Source organism: Oryctolagus cuniculus, chromosome 10 (genome assembly GCF_051225735.1).
Source record: "Oryctolagus cuniculus isolate XC-2025 breed Fujian yellow rabbit chromosome 10, ASM5122573v1, whole genome shotgun sequence".
In the NCBI taxonomy this organism is placed as follows: Eukaryota; Metazoa; Chordata; class Mammalia; order Lagomorpha; family Leporidae; genus Oryctolagus; species Oryctolagus cuniculus.
In genome coordinates this window covers 69,518,367-69,537,655 of record NC_142876.1, presented here as the reverse complement: position 1 = coordinate 69,537,655, position 19,289 = coordinate 69,518,367, and the positions used below count along the sequence as shown (strand labels likewise).

The window sequence follows — 19,289 nt, the reverse complement described above, 5'->3', positions numbered from 1 at the left end:
TCCCCTAGTAGGTAATAAAATGTGGCATATCATTGTGGTTTTTATTTGAGTTTGGTAACTAATAGTGTTATGAATGTTTACATGGGCTTGTGTGCCATTTGTAAATCTTCTTTAGAAAAATGTCTATTCAAATTTTGTTCCTATTTTTAATAGGGTTATTTAATTTTCACTAAGTTATAAAAAGTCTTTATGTTCTGGATGCTCAAACTTGACAGATATATAGTTTGCAAATATTTTCTCCCATTAAGTAGGTTGTCCTTTTGCTCTCTAGATCGTATCCTTTGATGCATGAAAGGTTTTAATTTTAAGTCCAACCTACTTATTTTTTCACCTGTTGTTTGTGTCTCTGGTGTTATATCTAAGAATCTGTTACCAAATCAGCTCATGAAGACTTACTTCTATGTTCTCTTGGAAGACTTTTATAGTTTCAGCTCTTAAATTTATGTCCTTGATCTATGTTTTAGTTAATTTATGTGTTTGGTGCGAAGCAAGGTTCAAATACCATTCTTTTGCATATTGATACCCAGTTATCCCAGTAAAATTTGTTGAAAACATTTTTTCTTTCCTATTTAATGGTCTTGGCCCTTTTTTTTTTTTTTTTTAAGTCAGTTGAACATGGATGGATGGATTTATTTTTGGACTCTGAATTCTGTTTCATTCATCTATATGTCTATCCTTATGCCAGACCCACACAATATAAATTGTTAGGATTAACAAAGACTTAAATAAATGATGTGATCCCCTGTGTTAACAGATTAAAAGACTCAGTACTGCAGTTGTCAGTTCTCCTCAAGTCTGTTTATAAATTTATTGCTTGTCCAATAAAATACCTGGCAGGGCGTGTGTGTGTGTAAACTGACTAATTCTATGATGTATATGGGCATGTGAAGAGCACAAATAACCACAACAATTTAAAAAGAACATAGTTGAGGCCGGCGCTGTGGCTCACTAGGCTAATCCTCCCTGCGGCGCCAGCACCCCAGGTTCTAGACCTGGTTGGGGCACCGGATTCTGTCCCGGTTGCTCCTCTTCCAGTCCAGCTCTCTGCTGTGGCCCAGGAAGGCAGTGGAGGATGGCCCAAGTGCTTGGGCCCTGCACCCGCATGGGAGACCGGGAGGAAGCACCTGGCTCCTGGCTTTGGATCAGCGCAGCGCGCCGGCCATGATGGCCATTTGGGGGTGAACCAACGGAAGGAATACCTTTCTCTCTGTCTCTCTCTCACACTGTCTAACTCTGCATGTCAAAAAATAAATAAATAAATAAATAGATAGATAGAACATAGTTGAAAGAATTGCATCACTAGTTATTCAGACTTACTGTATAGCCATATAAATTACAATAGTATAATATTGGTCCAAGGACATCTACATAGAAGCAGCAGCAGGACTCTCTCTCTCTCTCTCTCACTGTCCACTCTGCCTGTCAAAAAAAAGAACTATGCCCACACTTCTGTGTTAATTAGTGACAAAGGTGACACAGTTAAGCATGGAGGAAGATTGATCAAATAAATGGCTTATGGTCAATTCCACATATGTCTTATATGGAAAAAAATGCATCTTGACTCTTTGCTCATACCATGTACATAAGGAAAAATCAATCATACATGGGTTTAGATCTAAATTTGAGTATAAAACAATAAAATTTCAGAAAAAAGTAATATGGAATAGCTTCATGGGGGTGAACATTTGATAAAGCAGTTGAGACGCCACCAGGGCTGCTCACATCCCATGTTGGAGTGTCTGTGTTCCAGTGCTGGCTCCTGTTTCCAGTTACAGCTTTCTGCTAATTCGCACCCTGGGAAGCAGCCCATGATGGCTCAAGTACTTGGCTCCCTTGCACACATATGAGAGACTCAAGTCGAGTTCCACGCTCCTGACTCAACCTGGTCCAGCCCTAGCTGTTGCAGACATTTGGGAAGTAAACCTCTAGATAGAAGATTTTTTTGTCTCTTTACCTTTCAAAAAATATGAAAATGGATAATAAATTTAAAAGTTTTTTAAGTCTTCGTCAACTTGAGGTAGGAAAAGAATGGGTTAACTTACTTGTACCAAAAAGCGTGAAAAAAATGTATACCGGGGCCAGCATTGTGACGTAATAGATAAAGCCACTGCCTGCAAAGCTGACATCCCATGTGGGTGCCAGTTCAAGTCCCTGCTGCTTTACTTCTGATCTAGCTCCATGCTAATGGCCTGGGAAGAGCAGCATGGGAGACCTAGAGGAAATTCCTGGCTTCAGCCTTGCCTATCCCTGAGCATTGCGGCTGTTTGGGGAGTGACCCAATGGCTTGAAGATACCTCTTTCTCTCTGTAACTGCCTTTTAAGTAAATAAATAAAACATATATATATATATATATATATATACACACACACACATATATATAAGCATTATTTCCAATAGCAATAATATAAACATAACACAAATGTCCATCAACAATAATGTGAGTAAATAAATGCAATATTAGCAATGAAATTAATCACTTCCTGCAGCAGTATAACTGGATTGCACACACATAATGGTGACCAGTAGCAGCTGAATACAAAAGGTTTGTGTGATTGCAGGGGAGACTTTTTAAAGGGTAGATAGTAATGGCTTTTCCTTGTTCTTCACTGATAATGTATAATACTCTCAGACTTCATCTACCAATTCTATGGGTGAAAATGAAAATGTCCTCATTTGATTTTTCATTTCTTTGCCAGTAAGATTATACATCGTTTTAATGTTTGTGGGTTTGGTTTTTGTTTGTTTGTTTGTTTGTTTTAGGCAAAATATACAGTGTTTCAGAGCCTTGGTTCTGTCACTTAACCATGTGGTTTTGGTCATGATGATTCACCTCTGTGTGTCTTGCATTTCTCACTTTCTCATTTCTTATTCCTCAAGGCTGCAGCATGTATCAAGTGAGATAATATTTTTAAAGTGCTAGAATGCAGAGTACTAAGAAGTGCTTAGAACGTAGAAAGCACTATGCAGTATTTTTTATGTCTTACGTGCATTTTTCTTTTCTCTTTTGTCTTTCTTAGTAATTTGCAACTTCACTTTATATAAAGGGAAATTATATAAATAATGGAGATACTTGTGTTTTAGGTTTTTTTAACATGTAATAATTGCATATATTTACAATGTGATGTGTTTCAATACAAATATACAATGTGTACAATCAAATCAAGATAATTAACTTTCTTAGCTCCTTATCATTTCCTTTTTAAAAAAAAAATATTTAGGAAAGAGTTACAGATAGGCAGAGGCTTAGAGAGGCTTATTAGGTCTTCCATCCACTGGTTCACTCCCTAAATGACCACAATGGCAGGAGCTGGGCCAATCTGAAGCCAGGAGCCAGGAGTTTCTTCTAAGTCTCCCATGTGGGTGCAGGGGCCCAAGGACTTGGGCCATCCTCTACTGCTTTCCCAGGCCATACCAGAGAGCTAGATCGGAAGAGGAACAGCCAGGACTCAAACTGGTGTCCATATGGGATGCCGGTGCTGCAGGCTGGGGCTTTAACCTGCCGTACCACAGTGGTGGCCCCTTGTGTATCTGTTTGAGAGGCAGAATTACAGACAAACAGAGGGAGAGACAGAGACAAAGGTCTTCCATCCACTGGTTCACTCCCTAAATGGCCACAATGGCCAGAGCTGGGCCCATTCAAAGCCAGGAGCCAAGAGCTTCTGGGCCTCTGATGTGGGTGCAGGGGCCCAAGCACTTGGGCCATCAGCAGAGAGCTGGATCGGAAGAGGAGCTGCCATGACAGGAACCAGCACCCATATTGGATGTCAGTGCCACAGGTGGAGACTTAACCTTCTATGCCACAACACCAGCCCCTGTGAATCTGAGTTTTATGATAATTATTAGTACTGCATCTGCTTGCTTCTTTAAAACATTGTATATTTGGGTGTAAATAATATTTTTCTGAATTTGGTGGTTGTGGGTAGGAAGTGAAGGAAAAATGTACAAACAGTTCTGCTTTGTGGTAGCTGCTCTTCTCTGTTTCTGTCTGGCTGATTCAGTGGAGTTCACTTGGATGTATACACCCTCTGCCCCTGTTCAGGAGCCAGGAAGATGAAAGGGTCAGTTTACCTAACTCCGCCTTTGGGGTGGGAGGTACTAGTGGTGATCTGTTTCATATGAAGAATGTTTTATAGTTTTAGTCTCTTGGGCTACAGTTTTGTTAATTACTTATTTTATATAAGTAAGTTTTCTAAAAGTTCATGGGAAAGTCATATTATGAAGAACATGGATTTTTTTTTTTTTAATTTTTGCACAAAAATCAAAACAAAAGTATCTGTAAAGAGCAAATGCAGGTGCCGGTCCTGTGGAATAGTAGGTTAAGCATCCACCTGCAGTATGAGCATCCCATAGGGCACCAGTTTGAGTCCTGGCTGCTCTACTTCCAGTCCAGTTCCCTGCTGATGGCCAGGGAAAGCAGTAGAAGATGGCCCAAGTGCTTGGGTCCCTGCATCCTTGTTAGAGACCCTGATGAAGCTACTGGCTTCGGATCAGCCAAGCTCCAGCCATTGCAGCCATTTGGGGAGTAAACCCAGCGGATGGAAGACTTCTCTCTCTCTCTCTCTCTCTCTCTCTCTCTCTCTCTCTCTCTCTGTCTATAATTCTGCCTTTCAAGTAAATAAATCTTTACGTTAAAAAAAAAAAGTAAATGCAAAACATTTTCACACTTGCACCATTTGTAACTGAAGTACCTGATTTGATCCTGAGGTGTAAGCTACATAGCTAATGCCACAGTACCTGTCTGTCCTGGCGTATCTGTGGCACTGTTTGTGACAATGGAATGGGGCAGCCGAGTTAGCTATTATGTAGAACATTAAGTTATAAATATATAATGCATTTCAATTGAATTTTTTCAAAATCATTAAGTGAAATACATTATTTCTACTAAGTAACATTCAGTAACCTTTAGAAATACAGATGTACAAAGTTAACATTTTTATTTATTGCTTTATTTATAATTCATGAATTTTAGAAATTCAAATAAACCATATTGAAGAAATTTTTATGTAATCTACTTGCAGCTGTACAAGAAATTAGATAATTTAATAATATTTCTTAGTGTTAATGGTGATTAGCTTTTATCCTTGTATGTTTGTAGGTAACAAGATTTTGTTTATCTGTGTAACTGCAAATTCAGCTGCCTAAATATATTTATTTCAGGGACAAGATTGAGTTCAAGGTAGATGTTTTAAAATTTTCAAAGCAGAGCAGGCATTTGGCCGAGTGATTAGGGCACTGGTTATGACACCTATGTTCCACATCACAGAGCCTGAACTTGATTCTAGCTTCTTACTGATGCAGACCCTGGGAGGCACTGGTGATGGCTCAAGCAATTGGATTCCAGCCACCCACATGAGAGACTTGGATTAACTTCCTGGCTGTAGCCTTTGACCCCCTTGCCCATTTCAGGCATTTAGGGAGTGGATTATCAGATGGGAGCTTTCTCTCTGTGTCTGTCATGTTCTCTCAAATTTTTTAAAAAACAAAAATTTTCAAAGGGGATACTATCAGTTTTTTGTTTGTTTAAGGCATTGTGATACAAAAATAAGGTCAAGTTTCTATAATATATTTACTTTTAGGTCTAGTATTTGCATCCATCCAAAAATCATTTCTCAGTTCAGAGAGTTTGTTTCAGGAATTGTTCTGTATTTATATGAGAATATTTTCACTGACCTGTGGCCAAATCGTTGTCACAAAGACACTTTCCCTGGTATAACCCACACTGGCCTGCCATCTCCCTCAGGACATGACTGTCCTTTATTGTTGGGACCCAAAATACAGCTTCCAGCTATTGATGAAATTTAATGTGCTTGTTTGGGGAATGGAATTTATAACCTTGACCTCATTTAATCCATTCTCTCAGTCCTGCTATTGTGATAGAAAAAAATTAAATGTATATGAAAATTAGCTAGAAAGTGATACATTATTCTGTTTAGGAGTAGACCAGCAAGTAATGAGACAGTCTAATTGAATTGTTGCATACAGTAAGGATTTTTTTTTTAATAATGTAAGATGAAACCCTCAGGTAGGTGATTGTATCTCTTTAGGCCTCATGCTCTCCTGAAAACAAGCACCAGCAGTCATAGACTTGGCTTGGCTCAAGCCACAATACCCCTAACGCCTGCTGTCAGGTCATCCTGCCCCATCCAGGGCTTGGGAGCAGGGCACAGCAAAGAATGGTTTCATGGACGGGTGGGCTCCAGCAGATTTGTTGCAGGCAGGAAACTGGTCGTGGAGGTTGCAGATCACATTCTGGGTTGTTCAGACAAGACTGGGAAAAGAAATATAACACAGCTGTGCCTTCTTGGTGTCTCATTGTAAGTTTAGATTGTTATTTTTGTGGTTTTCTGAGCCTTTTTAATATTTCTTTAAAAAAAAAATTAAATACTTTAAAAGAACATTAGGGTAGATGTCTGAGACAGACTCCTCAGTAACTGCTGTACTTACTAGTTCTGTGAAGGTAGCAGATGGCCTCTCTACTTGGCCTGAGTTTTATTTGCAGAAAATAAATCATGTCACCAGCCCTTCCCATTACTGAGATTTTTTTCACAAAGATAAAAATAAAAGGTGAGAAGTTTTTTAAATTTTAAAATACTTAAGTACAAGTATTATGTATTAACTTCTCAAAATGATCTAACTTGGACTTTGCTCAATCTATATGGTGATTTTTACTTGGAATCAGACAGCCATTTTCTCCCCATTTTCTTGATGAAGTGTATCATTGCTAGAGCCAGACAATGCTTGTGGTATATTTGAAACAACAGCTATACCCACAAACTTACAATGATAATCCTACAATCCATTTTTTATCTCTTTTAGGTGAATGGTGATATTCCCCCTCGGTTAAAAAAAAGTGCTCATGAAATCATCCTGGACTTCATCAGATCAAGACCTCCTTTAAATCCAGTATGTAGTTGTCATGTTCCTTGTGTTTGGAGACTACATAATGAATTCTCTAGAATGTCAACCCCAGAACACAGCTTCTCTAAGGGGTTAGCTTTTCCTCTTAGCTTTTATGCTAAGAATGATGAAGCTCACCTGTAAATTTATGCTTCAGCCACAGAAAAATATTTAAAATTATTCAATACAAGGCTGTCTCAAGATGTTTAAAACACGTGGATCATGCTGCAAAATCTAGCCAAAGGCTTCCAGTCGTAATGGCTAAGATATAACACTTGAGAGTTCCTGGTATAGATTGCTCTTCCGATTTACTTTATAATACTACTACTCCTCTGCCATAATCTACTGTATGTTAATTAGCTTCCTCTGTTAATAGGATTTTTTGTAATGACCATGGAGTCAGGCTGTTACAGTTCTCCTTTGAACATGAGTTTTTGTTTCCTTTGTTCTTAAATTCCTTTCCTCTGGCTCACCAGCCAGTGCTCACCAAAGCCTTCCAAAAGGAACTAGATAGGGAAGGCATAATTAGCAATCCCTTTTATAACTCTTTTAGAAAGAAGGGAAGGTGACCATCTGGAAAATGAGTTTAGTAAAGCAGGTCATAGTAGAGCAGAAAGAACATGAAGTCAGATGAGCCTAGAGTTGCGCACTGGCTCCAGAGTTCAGCAGCCATCTGTCTCTGTGGAAGGCAGGCAGCCTCCCTGAACCTTTCTGTCTCCCACTGTAGGATAAAGATATCATAATCTAAGAACATTATGGCGAGTTATTCAAATGGTAGTTTCACAAACAGTAATAGTAATAAAATGTAGCTTCTACTGTAGTTTCTTGCCTATCTTGCTAGCATATATGGAACATATTTAGCAGTTTTATTAAAACTGCTTGAAATTAGTGGAGCCCACATGACATAATCACTGTTAAATTCAATAATTGCAGGGCTCGCATTGTGGTGCAGCAGCTTAAGTCTCCACCTGTGATGTCGGCATCCCATATGGGCACCAGTTCAAGACTTATCTGCTCCATTTCCAATCCAGCTTCCTGCTAATGTGTCTGGGAAAGCAGCAGAAAATGGCCCAAATCCTTGGGCCCCTACACCCCACATGGGACACCTGTATGAGGCCCCTGGCTCCTGGCTTCAGCTTAGCTGTTGCAACCATCTGAGGATTGAAGAAGCAGATGGAAGCACACTCATGCGCTCGCACGCACGCGCTCTCTCCCTCTCTCCTCATCTCTCTCTCTCTCTCCTCATCTCTCTCTAACTCTGCCTTTCAAATAAATAAAAATAAATCTTTAAAAGAAGTCAGTAATCGGCCAGCGCCGTGGCTCAATAGGCTAATCCTCCACCTGTGGCGCCGGCACACCGGGTTCTAGTCCCGGTTGGGGCGCCGGATTCTGTCCCAGTTGCTCCTCTTCCAGGCCAGCTCTCTGCTGTGGTCCGGGAGTGCAGTGGAGGATGGCCCAAGTCCTTGGGCCCTGCACCCGCATGGGAGACCAGGAGAAGCACCTGGCTCCTGGCTTCGGATCAGCGCGGTGCGCCAGCCGCAGCGGCCATTGGAGGGTGAACCAACGGCAAAGGAAGACTTTTCTCTCTGTCTCTCTCTCTCTCACTGTCCACTCTGCCTGTCAAAAAAAGTAAATTAATTAAAAAAAAAAAAGTCAGTAATCTCCTTATCACTTTAGAATTTTTTTTTTTAAAAAAAGGGATTTCTTTACTTATTTGAAGGGCAGAGTTACAGAGAGAGAGGCAGAGGTAGAGAAAGAGAAGTCTGCCATCTGCTGCTTCACTCTCCAAGTGGCTACAATGGCCAGGGCTAGGTCATAATGAAGCCAGGAGCCAGGAGTGTAGGGGCCCAAGCACTTGGGCCATTTTCTGCTGCTTTCCCAGGTACACTAACAGGGAGCTGGATCACAAGTGGAGCAGCTGGAGCTCAAAGTGGCGCCCATATGAAATGCTGTCTCTGCAGATTGCGAGTTAACCCACTATGCCACAGCACTAGCCCTTGCTTTTGGAATCTTGATATTGAGTGATTTGAAAAGTTTTTTATCAAGCAATGAACTATAACTCATAGTACTATCTGTGTGAATGAACTTCAGTAAAAATCATTTAAGGACAAAACCTCCAATCTCGTTACTATGCTTTTTCTCCCCCAAGGCCTCAGCCAGAAAACTGAAACCAACCCCACCTCGGCCACGCAGCCTCCATGAAAGAATACTAGAAGAAATTAAGTCAGAAAGAAAACTGCGACCTGTCTCACCAGAAGAGATCAGACGGAGCCGATTAGGTGAGTCCACTGCCTCCTGCACCCCTCATCTAGAGTCCTCTTGAGAGAAGAGTCTTTAAAGAATCAGCCCTGTGAAAATAGCAGTGCAAAATAAAGATAATCCAGGGTGTTCTCATTCCTTGTTCATTGCCCTCACACATTCTCATGCACACTGCTCACACTACGTAAGTCATGGAACAGGAAATCCTTTCCTAGCTGATGTTAGACATGATGAAAAGAGCTTGTGTATCTCTAGACAGAGGCCTTAGGAGAGTCTCTTACCTGTGTGAGAGCCATTTTCTCCGTCAGCAGAGAGGGGTAAAAATTCCTCTTTATCCACAGGATAGCCTTTATGTAAGAATTAAATAGGATTTCAGTCAAAATAATTTCAACTTGTAATGAATGAACAAAGATAAGTACTAGTACATTTTAGAAATACAAATGATAGCCGGCGCCGCAGGCTAATCCTCCGCCTTGCGGCGCCGGCACACCGGGTTCTAGTCCCGGTTGCCCGTCTTCCAGGCCAGCTCTCTGCTGTGGCCAGGGAGTGCAGTGGACGATATCCCAAGTTCTTGGGCCCTGCACCCCATGGGAGACCAGGAGAAGCACCTGGCTCCAGCCTTTGGATAGGCGCGGTGCGCCAGCCGCAGCGCGCTGGCCGCGGTGGCCATTGGAGGGTGAACCAATGGCAAAGGAAGACCTTTCTCTCTGTCTCTCTCTCTCACTGTCCACTCTGCCTGTCAAAAAAAAAAAAAAATACAAATGATTGATATATAATTTTACTTTGTTTCTAGCATCTTAATTACAGGTTCAAAGAATTAGAATTATTTAATGAAAGCATCAATTATTGTCTGATATTGCTTAACTTAGCCCCAAACTTCCTTTATTTTTGGTATATACTATAAGCACACATTAATTTTTACTTATAGCAAGGCCATTTTATAAGTTATCAATATTTTTATTTATTCTGCTCTCCTCAAACTTGTAATGTAAAAGATTATCCACAGCATTCAGGGAAATTTCCTTAAGGAACAAGGATAGAATGGTACTTGAGTGGAAGAGGAACTGGTTTTGTGGCACAACTCTGCTGGTGTTCTCCTTTGATCTCTTCTTCTACATCCTTCAAACCCTTCTTGGTCCTTGGTCCTTCAGATATCCTATCCCGGTTTCTCTTCTCGCTTGAAAGCTACACTGTCCAGTCACCCCCCCCACCACCACCAACACACACACTCACTCAGTTTTTGTTTCTGGCTACCTTCTAGCTCCCAGTCTACAGCACAGATCTTTAAAAATTCAGTTCCATACATCCAGCTCTCTGCTAGATAGGACCTCTTCATATCCTGTCTCTTCAAAATGATGTTTAAAGTGTGCTGAATGACAAGTCCAATCCTTATAAACCATGCAAAAGTTCTTCCCCCCAACCACCCCAAAAGAAAAAAAAAAAACTGTGTATTTCACAAAGTAAATGTTATGTACATTTTCCTGGAAAGCGTTTCTGTAGCTTTTCTCAATTCCTGAAGGATCCATAGTTTCAAAAGGATGAGAACCACCTTGGAAAAATAAGGAAATTGTACTAAATGATAGTTTAAGACCTACTTTTGGGATGGTTGTTGTAACACAGCAGAGTAAACTGCCTCTTGGGAGCCAGAAATTCTGGCTTTTCCACTTTGGACTTAGCTTCCTGCTAATCCACCCTGGGAGACAGCAGATGATGGCTTAAGTAGTTGGTTCCCTGCTACCCATAAAGTTCTAGGCTACTGACTTCAGTCTGGCCCATCCCTGGCTGTTGTAGGCATTTGGAGAGTTAATCAGAGGATAGAAGATCAATCAGTCTATCTGTCTGTCTGTCTCTCTCTCTCCTTCCTCCCCTCGCCCCTCCTTGCAAATAAATAAAGATACCTTTTAAAAAAAAAAAAAAAGACTTATATTTTTAAAAAGTACTGTACCTTGAGAAACTACAAAGGTAGTAATAGAAAATATCTCAACCTAAATATTGAAATAAAACAAATGTATTACCATGAGTCTAGTATGCTTCATGATTTATAGGAGTAGAGTAATTAGGGTTAGGGATTGTAAACTTCAATGGAAGTACCAAGCGAATACAGAAAGAAAAAGGAAAATGTGCTTGTGGGGTTTGGATTCATATTTAACAATGATTCTTTAGTTTTTCTAAGAATTTTGTGAATCTGTATTATCAGTGTGCCAGCAACTGAGGATATAGAGAAAATTAGGCAGAGTCTCTGCTCACAGAATGCTTCCAGAATAGTGACTCTGAAATGCCCTGCATGTTTGTGCTGTAAGGGATGTAAATGAACGTTACAACAACAGCCAAGCAGGGTGACTTTAAATGAGTCTGTTTAAGGGAGGATGTAAAAGAGAGACTAGGGGCTGGTGCTGTGGCATATTGGGTTAAGCCTCCACTTATGATGTGGGCATCATATATGGGTGCCAGTTCATGTCCCAGATGCTCCTCTTCCATTCCAGCTCTCTGCTTGTGGCCTGGGGAAGCAGTAGAGGATGGCCCAGGTGCTTGGGCCGCTGCACACACATTGGGGACCCCGAAGTAGCTCCTGGCTCCTGCCTTAGATCAGCCCAGCTCTCAGACCATTGCAGCCATTTGGGAAGTAAACCAGTGGAAGGAAGACTCGACTCTTCTCTTCTCTCCCCCTCTCCTCCTCTCCCCCTCTCCCCTTCTCCCCTTCTCCCCTTCTCCCCCTCTCCCCTTCTCCCCCCCTCCTCTCCCCCTCTCTCCCTCTCTCCCTCTTTCCCTCTCTCCCTCTCTCCCTCTCCCTCTCTCCCTCTCCCTCTGCCTCTCTCTGTCTCTCTCTCTCTGCCTCTCAAATAAATAAATCGCATAGAGACTCCTTTTTAGGAGTCAAGAGGACACTCCCCCATTGTACCTAAGTGTCATAGCAAACATTTTTTTATTGTGGTAAGAACACTTAACATGAAATCTACCTCTTAACAAATTTTAAGTGTATGTTTATACACTGTATAATGACTGTAGGTACAGTGTTGAATAGCCAGTCTCAAGAACTTGTTCATCTTGTTTGACTGCTACTTAATGCCCATGGATTAGTAATTCCCCATTCCTTCTCCTCCGAGCACCTGGTAACCACCATTCCACTCTCTGATTCTATGGATTTGGCTATTTTAGATACCTCATTTAAGTGGAATCATGCAATGTTTGGCTTTCTGTGACTGGCTTATTTCACTCAGTATTGTATCCTGAAGGTTCATCCATATTGTCACATATTGTTGCATTTCCCTCTTTTATAAGACTATTGTGTTACATTTTCTGTGCATACCGTATTTTCTTTATCCATTCATCTGTTAATGGGCATTTAGGATGTTTCCATATACTGGCTTTTATAAACAAGGAAGCTAACATTGTAATTTCAATTTTTTTGCCTTTATACCCACAGTTGGGATTGCTTGATTATTTATTAATTGTGTTTCAAATTTCCTGAAGGATTGCTATACTGTTCAATAGCAGCTGTACCCTTTTACATTCCCACCAACTACAAGGGTTCCAGTTTCTCTACACATTGTCAACACTGTCTTGTTTTGAATAGCCATCCTAACAAGTGTGGTTTTGATTTTTATTTCCCTGATGACTAGTTACAGTGAGCATTTGTCATATACCAGTTGGCTATTTGTGTACCTTCTTTGGACAAATAGTCCCATTTGCCTATTTGTTGGCTATTTATATACCATTTTTAGAGAAATAGTCTCCTTTGCCTATTTTTTTGATTAATGAATTAATTTATTTAAATTGAAAGGTGGAGTGGAAAGACAAAGAGAAACAGAGAGAAATCTCCCATCTGCTGGTTCACCTCCCTAATGGCCACAATAGCAGGGGCTGGGCCATGCCAAAACAAGGAGCCAGGAACTCCATTTGGTCTCCCACATTGGTGGTAAGGGCCCAAGTACTTGAGCCATCATCCACCACTTTCCCAGGCACCTAAGCAGGGAGCTAAATTAGAAGTGAAGCAGCCAGGACTCGAACTGGTACTCCGATAATGGGATGCCTCCATTGCAGATAACAGCCTAACCAGCTGCTTCACAATGCAAGCCCCCTTTGTACATTTTAAAATAAGATGATTCATCTTTTTACTGTTGACTTATAGGAGTTAAATACATATTTTCACGTTACTGAGGGTCCTCAACTACACTGTTTTTTAAAAATATTTTGCACCAGAATACACTTACTTTTTGAGTTGTTTTCCACAACTTTTTTTTTTTTTTTTTTTTGACAGGCAGAGTGGACAGTGAGAGAGAGAGACAGGGAGAAAGGTCTTCCTTTTGCCGTTGGTTCACCCTCCAATGGCCACCGCAGCCGGCGCACCGCGCTGATCCGATGGCAGGAGCCAGGTACTTATCCTGGTCTCCCACATGGGTGCAGGGCCCAAGCACTTGGGCTATCCTCCACTGCCTTCCTGGGCCACAGCAGAGAGCTGGCCTGGAAGAGGAGCAACTGGGACAGAATCCGGCGCCCCAACCGGGACTAGAACCCGGTGTGCCGGCGCCGCTAGGTGGAGGATTAGCCTAATGAGCCACGGCGCCGGCCTTTTTTTTTTTTTTAATGTATTTATTTATTTGAAACACAGAGTTGCAGAGAAAGGGAAAGACAGATCTTCCTTCCATCCTCTGGCTCACTCCCCAGATGTCTGTAACAGCTGGATCTGGACCAATTCAAAGCTAGGAGCTTCCTCTTGATCTCCCACATGAGTGCAGAAGTCCAGGTACTTGGCCGTCCTCTGAGCTGGATCAGATGTGGAGCAGCTGGGACTCAAACTCATGCCCATGTGGGATGCCAGCACAGGCAGCCGCCTTACCTGCTAAGCCACAGCACCAGCCCCAACTTAAAATGCTTTGATTTAGATTTTTTCAGCTTTGCAATGGTACAAAAGCAATAGGCATTCAGTAGAAACCACACTTTGAATTGTGATATTTTCCTTGGCTAACAATATGCAATAGAATCCTCTCTAAGCATGCTGGGCAGAGGCAGTGAGCCTCAGCTCCCAGTCAGCCCCACAGTCATGAGGTTTCCCTCATGAGATTATATAGTGCTGTTAAGCTGTGATAAATGCATTTTAAACTTAGGATATTTTCAATTTATGATAGATTTATCAGGATATAGCACCATCATAAATTGAGGAACATTTTTATATGGCTCGCAAATATTTTCTCCCATAAAGTAAGTTGCCTTTTTTTTTTTCCAAAATGAATTGTGTTTTTATTTATTTGAAAGGCAGAGTTACAGAGAGGAGGAAAGAGAGAAAGAGATCTTCCATCACTGTTTCATTCCCCAGATGGCTGCAGCAGTCAGCAATGGGCCAGGCCAAAGCCAGGAGCTTCTTCCAGGTCTCCCACATGGGTGCAGGGGTCAAAGCACTTGGGCCATCTTCCCGGGAGCATTAGCAGGGAGCTGAATGGGAAGTGGAGCAACCAAGTCTCAAACCAGAGCCCATATGGGAAGCCAGCATCACAGTTGGAGGCTTAATCTGCCACTCCACAGCACGGGCCCCAAGTCGATTGCCTTTTTAGTTTTTTGCTGTGTAGAAGCTTTCTAATTCGATATAGCCCCCTTTTTTTCTTTGTTTGTTTTTTTCTTGAGATTTGTTTATTTGAAAGGCAGAGTGCAGTCAGAGATCTAGCTTCCATGTGCTGGTTCACTCCCCAAATGCCTGTCACTGCTGAAACTAGGACATGTGAAAGCCAGGATCCAGGAACTCTATCCGGGTCTCCCCTGCTGTGTCTCAGCTATATTAGCAGAAAGCTGGATCTGGAACAGCACTCTGGGACTCAAACCAGTACTCCCATGTGGCATGTGATCCTCCAAAACAGCAGCTTAACCCACTGTGCAGTGCCTACTCCTTCTTGTTGTTGCCCCTGTTTTTGATATCAGATTCATGAAGTCTTTGCCACTACCACTGTCATGAAGATTTCCCCTATGTTTTCTTATAGAAGTTTTACAATTTCAGTTGTTACATTTAAGTCTTCAGTCTATTTTAAGTTAATTTAAGGTACAGGTTCATTTCATTCTTTTGCAAGTGGATAACCAAGTTCCTTGACATCATTTATTACTGAGGCTATATAATTTCCCTGTTGTGTGTTCATGGCACCCTTGTGGAAGATAGTTGACTATGAGTTTATTTCTAGGCTCTTCAGCTCTCTCTTCCTGTTATCTATAAGTCTCTATGAATATCACCGTATTGTTTTGATTACTGTAACTTGGTAGTATATTTTAACTTCAGAAAGTATGATGCCTCCAGCTTTGTTTTTCCTTCTCAAGATTGAGACCTTAATTGGAAAGTATAGGATTTGGGTCAGTTTTCCTGCAGATCTTTAGTTCTTATTGTAAAATTTTGCTTTAGGGAGTTAAATTAGGAATTAACTTGAAGAAAAATTTTCCTAATATTTTTATAGCCTTTTCTCTCTAAGTAATTGAAAGTAGAAACTTACTGCAGAAATGGGGAAAGTGTCTGAATGTTTAAATAAGAAAATGTTATACATAATTTCAATAGTGAGAGGCAATACCCACTGCAAATCTACTTGTGTGTTACCTAGTAAGAAGGAAAATCTATGTATATACAATATTCTGATCTTTCCATTTAACATTGTATATGACATAAACAGCTTCCTGTGTCATTAATGTGATTCAAATTCTGATTCCTAAGAACTTGATATCCTAAATGTAGTCAAATTGTGGGTTTTTTTTTTAAGATTTATGTATTTACTTGAAAGTCAGAGTTACACAAAGAGAGGAGAGGCAGAGAGAGAGAGAGGTCTTCCATCCGATGGGTCACTCCCCAGTTGGCCGCAGTGGCCGGAGCTGCGCCAATCCGAAGCCAGGAGCCAGGAGCCAGGAGCCTCTTCCGTATCTCTCATGCGGGTGCAGGGGCCCAAGGACTTGGGCCATCTTCTACTGCTTTCCCAGGCCATAGCAGAGAGCTGGATAGGAAGTAAAGCAGCTGGGTCTCGAACCGGAGCCCATATGGGATGCTGGAGCTTCAGGCCAGGGCGTTAACCTGCTGCGCCACAGCACCAGCCCCTAAATTGTGTTTTATTTACCTATTTCCCTACTGCTTTATGAGTTATTTCTGTTTTTTTTTTTTTTTTCCCAGTAAGTCTGAAACTATCTCTCTTGCACATCAATCTTTGTTCATGCCTCTGGCCATTTTCTTTTTCCTAAACATTCTTTAAGAAAAGGAGAGATTTATTTATTTATTTCAAAGGCAGAGTGATAGTTTGATCTTCCATATACTGATTCACTCCCCAAATGGTCACAACAGCTGAGTCTAAGTCAGACTTAAAGCCAAGAGCCTAGAACTCCCATCTGAGTCTCACATGTGGGTAGCAGAGACCCAAGTGCTTGGGCCATGTTCTGCTTCTTTCCCAGGCACATTAACAGAGAGCTGGGTCAGAAGGATGCAGTAGCCAGGACTTGAACTGGCATTCATATGGGATGCTGATGTCTCAAGCAGTGACTTAGCCCATTGTGCCACACACTGGCTCTTACTAAACATCTTAATTGCTATGATCTTCTGTTGTTGTCCTCTTCGTGTAATATAAAGATTGGGAAAGATATGAACCTCATCTTCCAAGAAATAATAGTATGTCTTTCTTACACAGTAGTAATACATTCATGTGCCAGAGAAGAGCAGCAGAAGATATTAGAGAACATTAAGAGTGTTTAAAGTACCAGTGTTGTGGCTTAGAGGGTTAAGCCACTATCTGTGATGCCAATATTGCATATGGGCTCTGGTTCAAGTCCTTGCTGCCCCATTTCAAATCCAGCTCCCTTCTAATATACCCAAGACATCAGCAAAAGATGGTCCAAGTCCTTGGGCCCCTGCACCCACATGGGAGACCCAAATGAAGCTCCAGGCTCCTGACTTTGGCCTGGCCCAGCCCTGGCCATTGCAGCTATCTGGGGAGTGAACCAGCAGATGGAAGATATCCCTCCCCTTCTCTCTCTGTAACTCTTTCAAATTAAATAAGTAAATCTTTTAAAAACAAAAAGAGTGCTTGAATAATATATAGTATTTTATTTGCTATGCATAATTAGGAAAATCTAGACTAGATGGTAGTATTAGAGTTCAGAAATGTAGTTTCTTGAATGGTGAGTCATTCTCATCACATAATCCCTTACCACTTTCTTATGTGTAACTAAAATGCAGGAAATATCTATTTAAAAACTTAACATCTTGGGACATTGGGGAGTTGCGACCATTTGGGGAGTGAACCAGCAGATGGAAGATCTCTGTCTCTGTCTCTTTCTGTCACTTTGCCTTTCCAGTGAATAAAATAAACTTAGAAAAGTTAACATCTGGGGACTGGCATTGTGGTGCAGCGGGTTAAGCCACTGCTTACAACATTGGCATCCCAAAGTCCACATTGTGTCACTTGTGATTCAGCTCCTTGCTAATGTGCCTGGGAAAGCAGTGGATGTTGTCCCAAGTACTTTGGCCCCTGCCATGCTTGTGGGAGACGTGGGTGAAGCTCCAGGCTCCTAGGTTCAGCCTTACCCAGCCCTGCCATTACAGCCATTTGGGGAGTAAACCAGTGAGGGAAGATCTCTCTCTCTCCATCTCTCTAACTCTACCTTTTAAATAATAAATAATAAATCTTTTTTAGAAAGAAAAGTTACATCTGGAGTGGGCATTTAGCAATGAGATTAAGCCACCAATTGGGACACCTACATTCAGTATTAGAGTGCCTGGTTCAAGACCAAGCTCTACCTTCCATTCCAGCTTCCTGCTAATACGCCCTTGAAGGAGATGCTCTGAGTAGTTGGGTCCCTGCCATCCATGCCGGAGACCAGGATGAAGTTCCTTACTCCTGGCTTCAAGGTGCTGCAGGCATTTGGGGAATGAACCAGAAGATGGGAGATCCCTCTCTTTCAAATAAATAGATAAATATTTAAATAAAAATTTTAAGAAGTGAAAATAAAAGTTGTATACTAACTTATACATTAGGATAAAAATACTTTATTACTTCCTGATCATCAAACAGTAAGTATGATCAGTAAATATTTTCATTTGCCTTATCTGAGTTAACAGCTATCTCCTTTTGTTGTTATACTTTTAAGATTTTATTTATTTTAAAGAGTTACAGGCAGAAGCCGGCACCACGGCTCACTAGGCTAATCCTTCGCCTTGCGGCGCCGGCACACCAGGTTCTAGTCCCGGTCGGGGCGCCGGATTCTGTCCCGGTTGCCCCTCTTCCAGGCCAGCTCTCTGCTATGGCCTGGGAGTGCAGTGGAGGATGGCCCAAATCTTTGGGCCCTGCACCCCATAGGAGACCAGGATAAGTACCTGGCTCCTGCCATCAGATCAGCGTGGTGTGCCGGCCGCAGCGCGCTTGCCACGGCGGCCATTGGAGGGTGAACCAACGGCAAAGGAAGACGTTTCTGTCTGTCTCTCTTTCTCTCACTGTCCACTCTGCCTGTCAAAAAAAAAAAAAAAAAAAAAAAAAAAAAAAAAAAAAAAAAAAAAGTTGCAGGCAGAGGAAAGGAGAGACAGAAAGTGAGAGAGATCGTCCATCTGCTAGTTCATCTCCCAAATGACTACAGTGCCCAAGGCTGGGTCAGGCTGAAACTAGGAGCCAGGAGCTTCATCCAGGTCTCCCATGTGGGTGATAGGGGCCCAAGTACTTGTGCTATCTTCTTCTGTTTTCCCAGGCCACTAGTAGGGAGCTGGATCAGAAGTGGAGCAGCCAGGCCACAAACCATTGCCCATATAAGAATCCAGTGTTGCAGGAGGCAGCTTAACCTGCTGCGCCCCAACACTGACCCCTGTTGTCCTGCACTTTTAAAAACACCTGCATGATTCTGATGTCGTGCTATGTCAGCAATGTAATTCAGTGTTTTTCCTTCACATCTTTTATTTTCTTAATACTGTATTGTGATTTTGGACTATAAATATAAATTATTCCTTTAAAAAGTTGCTAGAATAAATATGGGGAGATACATACCATTCCACTAGTGTGTTGGAACTCTAGAGGCTGCCTCCCTGTTAAACTTCAGCTGGGAAACCTTCTGCCTGATAGGCTTGAACTTGCAAACCTACTGCCTGCCTATGATTGTGTCTTCCTCTGTCCACAGAAGCATTTGTCCTTACTATAAG

General features: G+C 41.7%; 1 protein-coding gene across 6 annotated transcripts in view; it reads left to right on the top strand.

Annotated features, from left to right (window-relative positions):
- SPIRE1 (spire type actin nucleation factor 1) overlaps positions 1-19,289 on the top strand; it is a 204,887-nt gene that overhangs the window by 148,400 nt on the left and 37,198 nt on the right. For all 6 annotated transcript variants that reach the window (XM_017343990.4, XM_017343991.3, XM_008261008.4 and 3 more), the window contains exons 7-8: positions 6,818-6,904; positions 9,048-9,177. In XM_017343990.4, the coding sequence (XP_017199479.2) occupies positions 6,818-6,904; positions 9,048-9,177 (217 nt within the window). The remainder of the gene's footprint in view (positions 1-6,817; positions 6,905-9,047; positions 9,178-19,289) is intronic.